The sequence below is a fragment of the Aethina tumida genome, chromosome 3, assembly GCF_024364675.1.
Source record: "Aethina tumida isolate Nest 87 chromosome 3, icAetTumi1.1, whole genome shotgun sequence".
Taxonomy (NCBI): domain Eukaryota; kingdom Metazoa; phylum Arthropoda; class Insecta; order Coleoptera; family Nitidulidae; genus Aethina; species Aethina tumida.
Window position 1 is genome coordinate 19,115,920 of NC_065437.1, and position 13,087 is coordinate 19,129,006.

Below are 13,087 nucleotides of genomic sequence, written 5' to 3' on the forward strand. Positions count from 1 at the left end.
GTCACATACATACATAAATTATAATTCGACCAACCATCGGAGTAATAATAAATTTAACGGACACACATTTAATTAATATAAATTGTGCCTCTCCATTTTCCCTGGCTCCCTTTGATGACTGTTATACAATAATAAGTTTTAGTTTCCATTTGGACATATAATATGTTTCACCTTCATCACTTATATGTTTAACGTTGGCAGCAACACGGATTTTTTCGAACTTAAACTTTGGCAGGCTTCACCTTTATGTTGTTTGTTCTTGGAAGCGTGGAAATTGGCAAGGTTGTTGCCAACCATTCAGCCAAAATAGTTTTTAAACGTTGCACTTAGTTGTAAATATCATGTTTTAAAATAAGAAAACAACCTGTGCATGATTTACCAACCAAAAGTTTGACAATTCAACTTTTTATCTACGAGACCGGAGGGAAAACATATTTAACATCCGACAATTTAAAATGATTTATCATAAAACACAGTTTAAAAGTTGGATTTTAAGAATAAATCGATGGAATTTTGTTGGCGTGCAATATATCGGACGAAAAAAACATTCAATCGTTTTAAATTCGAATGTAAATTTAAATTAAACACGGCCCCCAATTACTTTTCATTTATTTTTATCAAGAAGAGAAACTTTTAGGTCTGCAAATTAAGAACATAACTCAAGGTAGGACACACTGCTGGCGCCCAGTCTGTCGCCGTAATAAAACAACCAATTTAAGAATATTCCATTTGAATAAACTGAATATTATGTATAATCATACGCCCACGGTTGCGGTTATTGATGTATTAACAATGTTTTTATAAGGTTACACACCTCGAGCTAGCACAAAAATTCAGACGTAAACACAAATAAACATTAAATAACTTATCATCCGTTTTAATTACTTCATTAAAATAGTCTGGACATTTATACATTCAATTAAATTTAATTTAGTATTTATTAACAAAATCATATTAAGTCATAGAAAATATGGCACCGTAAAATCAATATTTATGTTGTTGGTCGTGACACTTCGAAACCATTTTTGACACTCGATCAAAACTCGAGGGAAAGCCTTGTGTTAATTTCAAATTTTTGTTTCATTGAAAATAATGGGAACGGTCATACATATTTTTATGGCTACCGCATTTTTAATTTTGAGCGACGAACAGTAAAAATTAAACCCAACTCTAAAAATATATGCGTGAGCTAGTTTACACGGTACTATTAATTTTTTATATCACCATAAATTCCTTGTACGTACTATAAAACTCGTCGTTATTTTCCATTCCAATCGCACATTTAATAATAGTATTTGCGAGTCTGGGATCAGAAAGTAACTTTTACGATTTTGATTACATGTAATTGTTGTAATTGTAAGATAAGTCACAATTAATTCATACTCAATTTATTCAGTCATCATTAGATATGCAACCTTGATGTAGGTGATACAGTGTAATAAATGCATATCCATGTCCATTTCGCATCAATTTAGAATGCGTTAATTGCACTTTACAATTCAATTGACTTTTTGATATAGACCTGTACAATTACAGTAAGTCTTAAACTAGCAATTGAAATAATTATTATAGAATTGATGGGATCCACAAAAATAAATTACTCATAAACATCTGTAAACAAGTCCATATCAGATTTCAGGATTGTAAATGCGGTTTATCTTATTTCGAGCGGAGATAAATTAACATACGAAGAAGTACCGATGATCCTGTTAACAAACGCGATAAAAAATTAAATCGACTTGTTCCAGTTGTATGTTGGGTATGTAAAGAAGTCGTTGGGACTGTAAATTTGCATCATAGTATAATGTATTCGGTGACAAGTTTGGAATATAAAATAAATACTATAAATTAAACGTTAGGTTGTATAAGAAATACACATTTCAATCAGTAAAGTCTAAGTAAAATAAAATAATAATACAAACTATATAAAAATAAGAAACTACACTATAAATTATCAATAAATTTATAACAGTATTAAAAATTCAGTAAACATAACTTAATTTATATAAAATAGTAGGCAAATAAAGATTAAATATAAATTGTAAAGAACTCATCAAAAATACAAAAATCCAGATTTTTATTTTTTCTTTAATCTAAACTGTTTATCTCATATGTGTTTTTGGAAGCAACCAAATAACTGTAGCCAATTACTATTCTCTTTGAAGTCTCCTGTTATTTTACCCAGTAGGATGTGATGTGCAATTTGAAATCTCTTAACAAAGTCCTTTGATTTTATTGAGCAATAAAGTGATAATATGTTTTTTTATAATAATCGAAAATCCTGGTATTAGGTGTCTTCCTTTTGAAGTGTTCACATCCATCACACTGTTCGTAATTAAAACCAGCAGAACCTAACCAACTTTTAGAAATTTTTAAATCTCTTACAATGAAAAAAAAAAAAAATACGTTTTTTCGAAAATATTTCACCTTGTAATTTGTTACTATATATTACAATACCTTCTAATTTCTTCCAGTCCAACAATTTTAAGTAGAAAATGGTTGAAAACACAGTGCAGATTATTACATCCCTTAAATAACGCTACGTCCCGACTATATTTTTTATAAATCAATTGATGGAAATTATCTCTATGACATTAAAAATAATTTAATTGTAAACTTATTTTATCCAGGAATATTTAATATACGTTTGTACTATTTATTTATAATTCCCTCATCGTTTATCTTCCTTCGCTTTTCAAAAAGGCAAGTAATTGCGAGCGATGCACATATAGATTAGATTTAAGTAAATAATTAAAAATCTGCTATTTCGTTATTTTCATTCATGTTGAAATAGTCATGTACGAAATATGGGACATTCCCCGGAACTTTTGACAAACTCGTTATTTTTATAATTAACTAAAAAATATATCAAAGGATCATTGACACGGTCGTAACTCATATGCAAAATATTTTCGTATTTCCTTGTTTTAGTTTCATAAGCTCCCGGAATTAATTTAAAAATAACGCACGCATAAAAATAGAGAGGCTTCTGGATACTGTTTCACTAATCACGTTAATTTTGAGTGTAAGCAGCCTCACAGGCACATGAGCATATAAAACTTGGAAGGTAAACAACACTTCCTTTAAAAGGGATCTTGTGCACTTGTGTGCGGCAGGGGGGAGACTAGAAAATGAATTGTGACATGCTGGAAAGCCCCCCGAGTACTTTAAGGGATGCAGTGCCGGATCGATATTCTGACGCCATGGCAACCATGCCTATGCAATTTGGGGGATCATTGGGGAGCCGCTGGTCATAGAGGGAAAAGAACATTTTCTTCGATTGGTTTTGTAAATTTATTATTGATCTAACTCTCTTTGGTTGGGGCAATGAGGAATTTTAGGAGTCAGATATATTACTACAGTTTTTATTTGAAATCATCAAAGCATTATTTGAGTTCATCTTTAAAGATGTAATAAAACAACAGTTTGCCCCAGAGTCTTTATTCTCCATTACATAAGAAATGTATAACCACATATTTTATTGTTAGGAATTTAATATCGTGCAATGTATTCCAAAACTTTCGAAGAATTCCTGACATTTGCATAAATATTGAAGAAGATTTCGACATAAATTTGAATAACTATAGAGTTTACCATAGACCCCACACTGAAACTCACTTTAAGCATAGCTACGGAAGATAATCTAAAAAACAATATGGTAATCCCGGTAGACAATAGGGATTTTATATTTAAATTTTTTATGTCCGACAATGTGATTTCGTTTCTCAATCACTGACCATTTTCGGATTGACAGGCTTAGATAAAATATGGAATATGATCGTAAAATAAGTTTTATGTTGATGGTCAATTTGTGTCCAACCGAAGTGAAACTTTTTTTTATTTGTTGCGTACTCACATTGTGATGGTGACTTAATGAGCGTTACATAAAATTGGAGGCCTACAACGTGTTTATTTAAATGCATAATTAACCGGTGCCAATTATGAGTCACACCAGGATTTTATGGTAGAGTAGGTTTAGCTGTAATGATTTAACATAGTATGGGTACGAAAAAACATAGAGATGAGATATACAAAATCTAACAACAAACCAACGTATAAACATGGAAACCCCCATAATTATTTTATTTGTAACTTATTAAAATAGCTTTAAAACTGTTGAACTGAGTCATTTTAATGAATATAGATTTATTTGTTCAGAAGAAACAAATTGTTTAAAAGATTGGAATTTTATATTTTTTAAAAAAATTCTGTATGCATTTATTTTGAAAGATAATAAAGAATAACCTAATAAATTTTTGCCAATTAAGGTTAAAGAAGTATTTTTCATCTTAAATATATTGCAGTATTCAATTATTTGCACTTTGATTAGCCGTATTAAAAATTACACTATTTACTGTTTTACGTATGTATTCATGCTAATTCTGGTATTAAATGCTTTCTACAATTTTAGAACCAGCACGAGACAATAAAGCATAGTTTAGTAAGAGACGAAAATTTATGCAGACATTCGCAATTCCTGCAACGACAAGCAGTTTCTCTAAAACCTGTGGAATTTTAAGTTTTATTCCGACCATAAACTTGGCCCAAACCGCGTAAATATTTACACATTTGCACAAGTTTAAAACCCCGTAATCGCGCCGAGAGTATCGAAATCGATATTGGAAAACGATTTGCGGAGTTTCGGTGAGTCACTGGTTTATTCATGGCCGTTACATATTTTCGTTTGATATATTCCCGTGCTGGCGAAATAATTATACTTCATTGTCGGAATGTTGCTGAAATATGACTTAACGAATTTATTATCCGCCGGCATTACTGTCGACCGCGTTACGATATAGGATTGCTGATAAACAATGGGGAAAAAGTCCAAAACCTTTAATTACTGAAAGTGAAACTCGCACATGAACTGTAATAAAAGTGACTTATTGCAATTTGTCTGATACGTTAGAAATTCACTTAAGTCTCGTGACTGACACTGATAAAATATTTATGGAATAGAAAGGATATTCGTTTTAAAAGCCATATTATCATAATCCTCAAAGACGCTTAATAAATTATCATAATTCCTTCATCAAGTCACACTAGTAATTATACTATCAGACAACGAGAAAATAATAGACTCTGTGACAAGAAAGTTTTTAATATCCAGCAACCAAGCCATCCATTATGTGCATCATTTCTTCTTGAAATTAATACTGGAGGCGCAATTTATTCTAATGGAGGAGCCCGTATCTTGCAGTGCGACTGTGTCATTGTCGTAGAATCACTGTTGCAACCAAAACAATAAACAGTTTGTTCTTGTACTGAATGTTAAACAATAACGAATTCCCGACATGCCAGATTGTGCGACAGTGGTTTTGAACACATCCCATATTGGGTTTGCAATGCGACACTCGCATAAACATATTTTTGCACATCAATGTTCCTGGCAAATTTATATCACACGAATCTTACTCGATAAATATTTTAATAAGGACTCCGTGATTTACGGTTTTATAACTAATTGTTGTCTAAATTTAGTCACCAGCGGAACAACGTCATCCCTTGTTAAATAAATCGGTTTAAAAATAAAACGCATAAAAATATTTTTGGAACGAAAACAACGATTTCTCACAACTGGCAGTGTACCATCAAATTTCATATTGCTTCTTTGAACTTTTTTCACGACATATTTATTGATCGCCGGAGAAAACCGTAATTACAAAGATTGGAAGAGAGTTTAGTTTTTGCACATCACCTGGACATAGAATGTCTGCTACAATAAGGCATAATAGAAGAAGAATAATCATCTACTGCTCGTTACACTATAGTCAACAACCTTGTTATAAAATTCTATCGTGCAATTATTGTGAAAGTCAATTTTAAAACGCATAGTGAAAATCTTATTAAACGCATAAACAGAAAAAAACCACAAGAGCGCCGTTCATTTGTAGTATCTGCCTTAAATATGTTATTTATCAGATAAATTTTATAGCCTCCTTGAAACAATTGTGTAATAGTACACATTTATGCGTTAAAAAACTAAAAATTAGCTCAGGGCAATTGCTTAAAACAATTTGTTGATGCAACAACTGCAATACACTTTGTTAATTTATTATTCCAAGAATTTTTTTCTTAGCAATTTAGACGACTTAATTAACCTCAGTAGTAAAAAATAGTAACTCAATCTCTTTGTTTGAATACTTTTACTATTTATTCACAATAACATCACCTCTTGTACGTAGAGAATATTACACAGTAATTTTGTTACAATTCAATCAATTTCTAACAATGAATTGAAAATTGATTGACCTGAATTAACTATGACATGAACTGTAACTGCGGCCCGAAATTTACAATGCTTGGTACACAATTAATACTGGGAAACAACTAAACTTGTAATTCATTCTAGTGTAACTACTAACTTTGGTGTTGGATAACAGTGCAATGACAATAATTTTGTGTTGTGGATTTTAATTATCGGATGATCTAAATAAGCATGGTGAACTAAAAAGTACGAAACGTAGAACTTAAATGTGACACAAAGAGTGTAATTATGATCGTTTTGGTACGACGTAACGTCCCCCACAATAGGGGCGCGCCCTATTATAACATCAGGGCGGCTCCCGATAATTTACGGTATCATTTTTCTCTTGTAAAAGGTACGTATTTTTTTTTAAACCGTGCTTTGTCTTTTGGCTTGTATTTTACGCTCGGCGTACCGTGTTTGATTAATCATTTTGCATGTTGCATGTATGGCTTATGCGTTTGATGTTTCACCCAACCTTTGGTTTGCAGAACAGCTTGTGGCGAACGTAGCAGCTTGCTTGGAAGTAGTTTCGATTTAGTAAAACAATATTTACATTTAAAGTTGCCTTAGGTGGATTTCAGCTAGTGCAGTTTTGACCTGAATGTTTATCTCATTGGCAGAATTCAGCTAAAATTTACTAACCATCACTGTCTTTTGAATTAATTTATCAGTGCATTGACAGCGGAGTGTATCTTGTATAAAACGTAAATTGAGTTGCAGCTTACGTTTATTGTTTAGCGATAAATTCACTTGGTACAAGCCGTACCAGCTTTTCCACGCTTAGGATCAAAACCTAAAACGGATTGTGAAATACGGAAGGCTAGACATTAGGTGTTATTGACACGTTAGTTTATTTTAATTATGTGCTGTTCATCCATCTATACAGCAACGGAACACATAATAAATTCTTTTCCATATTAACAAACAAACTGACATTGAGTATCTTTCGGTCCACACGCTTAAATTCTAAAAACAATATCCTTATCTGATGGAGAAGATATTTACCAAGCAAGCGGGTCACGAGTGATTTACGATGTTAAACAAGCAAGCAAGGGATATTGTCGAAGACATATATCGTGTACATAAATTTGTAAAATACGTTACAGGCTTTCCAAATACAAAATCAAATTATGCCTTTCCACATTTGTTTAATACAAAAAAAAACTTGAATAAATCTCAAGTTTGTGTATCTTACCATCTATAGTAGTATGCTAACCACATTTTTAAATTCTAAGAATCACGATATCTATTAAGAAAACCTCAATTTTAAGTTAATCCATTTCTGACCTTTGGTTGTGGTCTTAATTTATTCCGTCTCAGAAAACGTATCAGCAAAATTAATTATAAAAACCTCCACATTTACAAGCAGTTTCGGCTTGTGCATAATTCTCTTAGCCAATTACAAGTGTGACTAGTAAAAATTGTACCGAGTTAAAACATCTGGCGGTTAGATTAGTCCTGACAAATAAATAAGTTATCGTTTAATCGGTTGTAAACAATTTACATAAAAACAGTCACGTTTGTCTTGTAGATTTGGAATCTTTAGCATCTATCAGTTGAACGGGCGACGTTTTATTTAATGTGTTGTATGTCGCTTAAATATTTTATATACTCGTGGTTCTTGTTACACTGTTATCATATGTTTGTTATTCATTTCAGTGCTACGCTAAAATAAATAGAAATGTTCGGGCTTAAAATTTGTTTGTTTTCTGAGAGACTTTGAACGTACGATATTGTTTCAAATCCGTCACTGTTTTATGTAAGGTACTTACCATGATACACTGAATACTTACTGACCACCAAAAATATTGCACGAAACTGAAATTAAATGTAATTGCTAAGGTCAAAGAAAATTGGTAAAAGTCAACAATTTTAAGTTCCCAAAAATTTAAACCTCTTATTATGTTATTACAAAAATATTTGGTTGGCCACAGCTAACGTCAGCTTGCAGTACATTCAATTAAATTTGATATAAATTATTAATTACTAGATGCCATTAATGATTCAAGTTTAACCTTCACAAAGTGATTATATTTTCAAAATTATACGCTTATTAAATGCATGCAAACAATAAAAAGTAATAATAATCTAACTAAAATTTATTAAATGTATAAATATTACGAGAGTGTTTCAAACAAATGCAATGTTTGAAGACATACTATTAGTATGAACAGTTACAAATATTTCTTAATGGAAAGTGTTACATATATGCCAACATCAACTACAATAATCCAAAATATATTTACCGTTGACCTCATTTTTTCAACACATACGCAAGTTTTCTGTTCCCAGTATTTTAAATGCTGATTAATAATCTTAATTAATTTTGCAAATCGTAAAATATGTAGGTGTTTTGTTACACCGTGTGAACTGTCGACGTGGAGAAATTTGAATCATGTTTTGTACTGTAAAATAGATGATAAAATGCAACTTGCAATTGTATTTGTTATGTAAATTTAGTTACCAAAACCGATTTTGGCAACCTTCAAAAAGACATTCATGCAAATGACAAATCATTAATTTATGTAGCAGCTTTATTAGATTTTTTTATAGTCTCTTCATTATAATTTTACTATAATTAAGTGTTAATTATTTAGTTGGGAAAAACCACCAGATTTTGATCGTAATCAAGATACTACCAAGGAAACATTTTAGTTCAGTTCAAATTTTGCAAATTAATTAAAAAAAAAAAAACATTTTTAACTAAAACCTCAATAACACGAGAGGCCACTAGCAATATTTTTGATTAGCTTTTAATTCCGCCAGACTGGTTGAATATTTTATTTCAGAAGTGAGTCGTTTAATTAAATAAGAGCAGTGATGTCATCGTTCATCATCATGAATTCCATTTAATACTACCAGCATATGTTCCATTTACAGACGGTTTGAATTAAATTTTTCGACTCCATGTTTCATTCGTTATGGCGTACTAAAATGAAATATAAGTCGAAGAAATATAGTGTTCCTAATATACATATATGTAATAATATGTCATTTTGAATAGAAATAAACTATTTTTTCCGCATCGTTTTGTTTGTTTTTAGTTTAACAGATAGTGAAAGTGGTGACAGGCAAACGGCCTAATTTTCAGAAAATCATTTCCACATCAGTCTTAATCAATTTACGCGAAACACTGGTTTTTAATTCAATTCACTTGTTTTACCTATTAAGGTACTGAACAATATTTTGTCGTGTATTAGAAAGCGCATACTAGGTATGATACAAGACACCGATAGTTTCTTAACGAAGTTTAATTATATAATTCTAAAATATTTGTCATCACTGACTGATAACGGACAATTACTTTAGTATTTGTATTTTTTCCAATACTAAATTAATGAGCCGAAAAATGATAACTTTTGAACTCAGTGTTGTGCATCTAATGCCATCCAAAGATACTTTTTTAAGTTTTATCAAATTAATATTATGTGACTCAGAATTTAATATTTCCTATATGAAGGTTCTTGATTCTAATTCCTAACAATCTATATCTCACATTACTTTAGAATGAAACTTAGACTGTGTTTATACTCCCCTTGCAATAAAGTTACCAGACTCTACAACAAAATAATAAACATAAATATGCCATTAATGTTGTTTAAAATGTTATAGTGGGCAGTCAAACAAACAAATGATTCAAAATAACCTGCTCACGAGATTGACTGTTTAGATATTTGGGTTGTGGGTTTTTTGGCAGTTCGTTATTACTTGAAGACAATGGGGAAGAGAAAAGTAGGCGTTCCGTTTTATGAAGATTGACCATTATAATAACGCAGCATCATCCGAAACCGCAAGGTCATCGTAAATGTTGGGCTGAATGTTATGAGAAAAAATCAAAGAGGTTCCATTATTCCACAAAATATTTAATTAAAATTAAACCTACATATATCAATCATTATGCCTGAGTTATACTTCAAAAAACCTGTGAATTTGCGGCTACTAGTTTATGCCTTTAGATCTCCTAAAATTTAATTTTCCAATGCGTGCTGCATCAAAACTGTGCTTTTAAATGTGACTATTTTAATACACGAGCTTGCACTTAAACACTCGCAAAAGTCATCGGTATAATCTAATCTAGTGAACTCGGAAAGTGCTGGTGCATAATCCCACTCAATTGGTATAATGACAAATTGCACATCTACTCAGGTTAATTTATGAACGGGAACAAGTCATAAATTGGCAATAATAATACAATTTGTTCAACAGCTAGGACATAAATCCAGAAAGTACCGCCGACTTGGCTCCAGATAATCTATACTCGGCCGAGGCGCTTAATTGAATTTTCCGTTTACGGCATTTTTTGTAAACTACGGCGTTAGATAAACGACCATGTAAATGCAATAAGAATAATTAAAGTAGTTGTCATGTAATCGTGTTTTCATTATCGATAAAAGGGTTGGTGTGACGGATTTATCACGGACACTTATCATGAATATTTCTAAATATTAATATTGTACATTTTTGATTCAATGATGGGCATATTTTTATGGTGAATCGTTTTGTGTATTGCAGATAGAGCTATGTCCGAGGTGGGAGTTGGCATCCGGGCAAGTCCGGACTCGGACTGCAACAGCAACCACCCCGGATCCGCCAGCTACTTGAGCAACACGTCTTCCCAGGACATCGACTTTATACAGGACAATTCAGATTATCAATGGTTTTTGGACTATGGGTAAGTGATCATTGTCCAAATAATCAACGGTTAGAATACATAAAAAATTTAAAATATGAATTGATCAAACAATCATTTATAACTTGAACTAATTTATAATAATTTTTCAAGCACAGTTAGGCAACTGTGATTACTCACATTTTATATAGTCTGTGGTTCCATTCAGACAAAAATATAAATTCGGCATTTATTTTTTAAATAATTATTGTAATGATGATACATTATAAATCGGGAAAAGTAATTGTTGTAATAATAACAATCTAATGTTATATATAGGAGGATATTATGATGTTAACTTGGGATAAAAATGATGTTTAAGTTTTCGAGTTTTATTGTGATAGATATAAAAAAGTTGTTCCTGTTGAATGTCAATAAAAACCATGCAACTGAAATAAAAATAAACAATTTAAACAGTTTTAATTTATATAGACGAAGACAAACATAATTGGATCATTTATTAATTTATTTCACCATTTCTGAATTCAAATGGTTGAAGTGGATTTTTTTATCTCCGAGTAACCTTAACTATAAAAAATATAATTTGATCCATAAAGAGCTATATTACGGTTAGTATAAGACTAGGTTCAACGATGTTGAACATATTACGGCAATTTTGCATAATTAACGTTTTTACATGTGAATTTAAATTTTAACAGATTAAGATTTTCAATTATTTTTCATATAATATTTAATACTCTTTGGAAAAATATACATATAAATATCATAATAATATAAATATTAATATAAGGTTACCTACAGTTTGTTTTTTAAGATTATTTTTATTGTTTTTGAGTTATTTTCACAAATGTTAAATGAAATCTAAATGAATGTTGTAATCAACAAATAACAAGTGAACTTGTGTTTTATTGCAGATACAGAGATGGGGGCATAAATCACCATACAAGCATCCTTTCACTTCCGGAATCATATGAAGCTGCAGATATCAACTACTATGACGCCATCGCGAAAAATATGGACGCCAATCTGGCTGAAGCTGATATGGAAAGTTTCAAAACGGAAGATATTCATGCACTTTTGACCAATCTACCGCCCATGTGCACCGACCATCTAAGTCAAGAGGTAAATAAGAAATATACCGTAATTGAACATGTCTGCAGCAAACGTTCTATGAAAATCTAATTAAATAGTCGCTCTTTGAAACAGACTATACCACCATATAGTATTAATTAGAATCTAATTAAATTTTAATTAAAAGTTAATGATGTTAACACGTTTAAATTAACAAAAAATAACTTGTACATGTTTAGATTTGGAACTTGGAAATGGGAAGTTTAAATTGCAATAAATCACGTTACACATCTATTTTGAAAAAATGTATTTATTTTTGTTTTGTAGTCATTTGTAGTGTCCATCTGAAGGTATTCTTGATACCTGCTATATCTTTAATTGAAAATTATAAACAAGTATTAAAAACCTACCCTTGTATAGCATATTTCTTATACAAAAACTTAAAAACATAACAGGTACCTGCTTTTAAGTGTTATAAACCACCCATTTCAAAAGAGAAATTGTCTAATTTATATTTGTATCTTTAGACCAACAGACAAGGAGAGTGTTATGCAAGTGTGTCAGGATCTATGATGGGCAAATTTGATTTGGACAGCTCCATCAGTCCACACAGTAGTTCGCAAGGTGATGAATCTGCAAATTCCACATCGATGTCCATTTGTAAATCGGAACTGCTCTTCAGTCCGGTTAAAGAAACTCCAATGCCAGGAGTTAACTTCAGTGTGGACTCCTTGGACTGCGACATGATGCTCACTTGTCAGGCAAATAAGGATAACTATACCATTGCTTTCGAAGGATCAGTTATTATGGATTCAGAAGACAGCGATTATAATGCTGCTGGTAAGAAATACATTCCTTTTATTCATAATAAATTACGTTTTATCGTATTTTTTAAATTCGATTTCATCAATTTTAATATTGATTTTAATGTTTATAAATTCGATTATAAAAGAAATAAAATATTCCTATTTATTACCTAAAAATAAGTAAAAGAAATTGTACAAAATATATTGCATATTCATTAATTTTAGTTATCCATTCGGAAAATAAAAAATATTACAAAAAACGTTATAGATTATACAAATGTAAAACAACTTCATTCATAACGATGAAATTTACTAAATTAGGGATGAGAC

General features: G+C 31.0%; 1 protein-coding gene across 5 annotated transcripts in view; it reads left to right on the top strand.

Annotated features, from left to right (window-relative positions):
• The window catches only part of LOC109593866 (uncharacterized), a 34,983-nt gene that overhangs the window by 13,011 nt on the left and 8,885 nt on the right, over window positions 1–13,087 (top strand). For 4 of the 5 annotated variants that reach the window (XM_020008992.2, XM_049964141.1, XM_020008993.2 and 1 more), the window contains 3 exons: window positions 10,763–10,922; window positions 11,795–12,002; window positions 12,479–12,791. In XM_020008992.2, the coding sequence (XP_019864551.1) occupies window positions 10,763–10,922; window positions 11,795–12,002; window positions 12,479–12,791 (681 nt within the window). Of the gene's footprint in view, window positions 1–6,462; window positions 6,603–10,762; window positions 10,923–11,794; window positions 12,003–12,478; window positions 12,792–13,087 lie in introns of those variants that run through there. The other variant, XM_020008995.2, reaches the window with a different exon arrangement.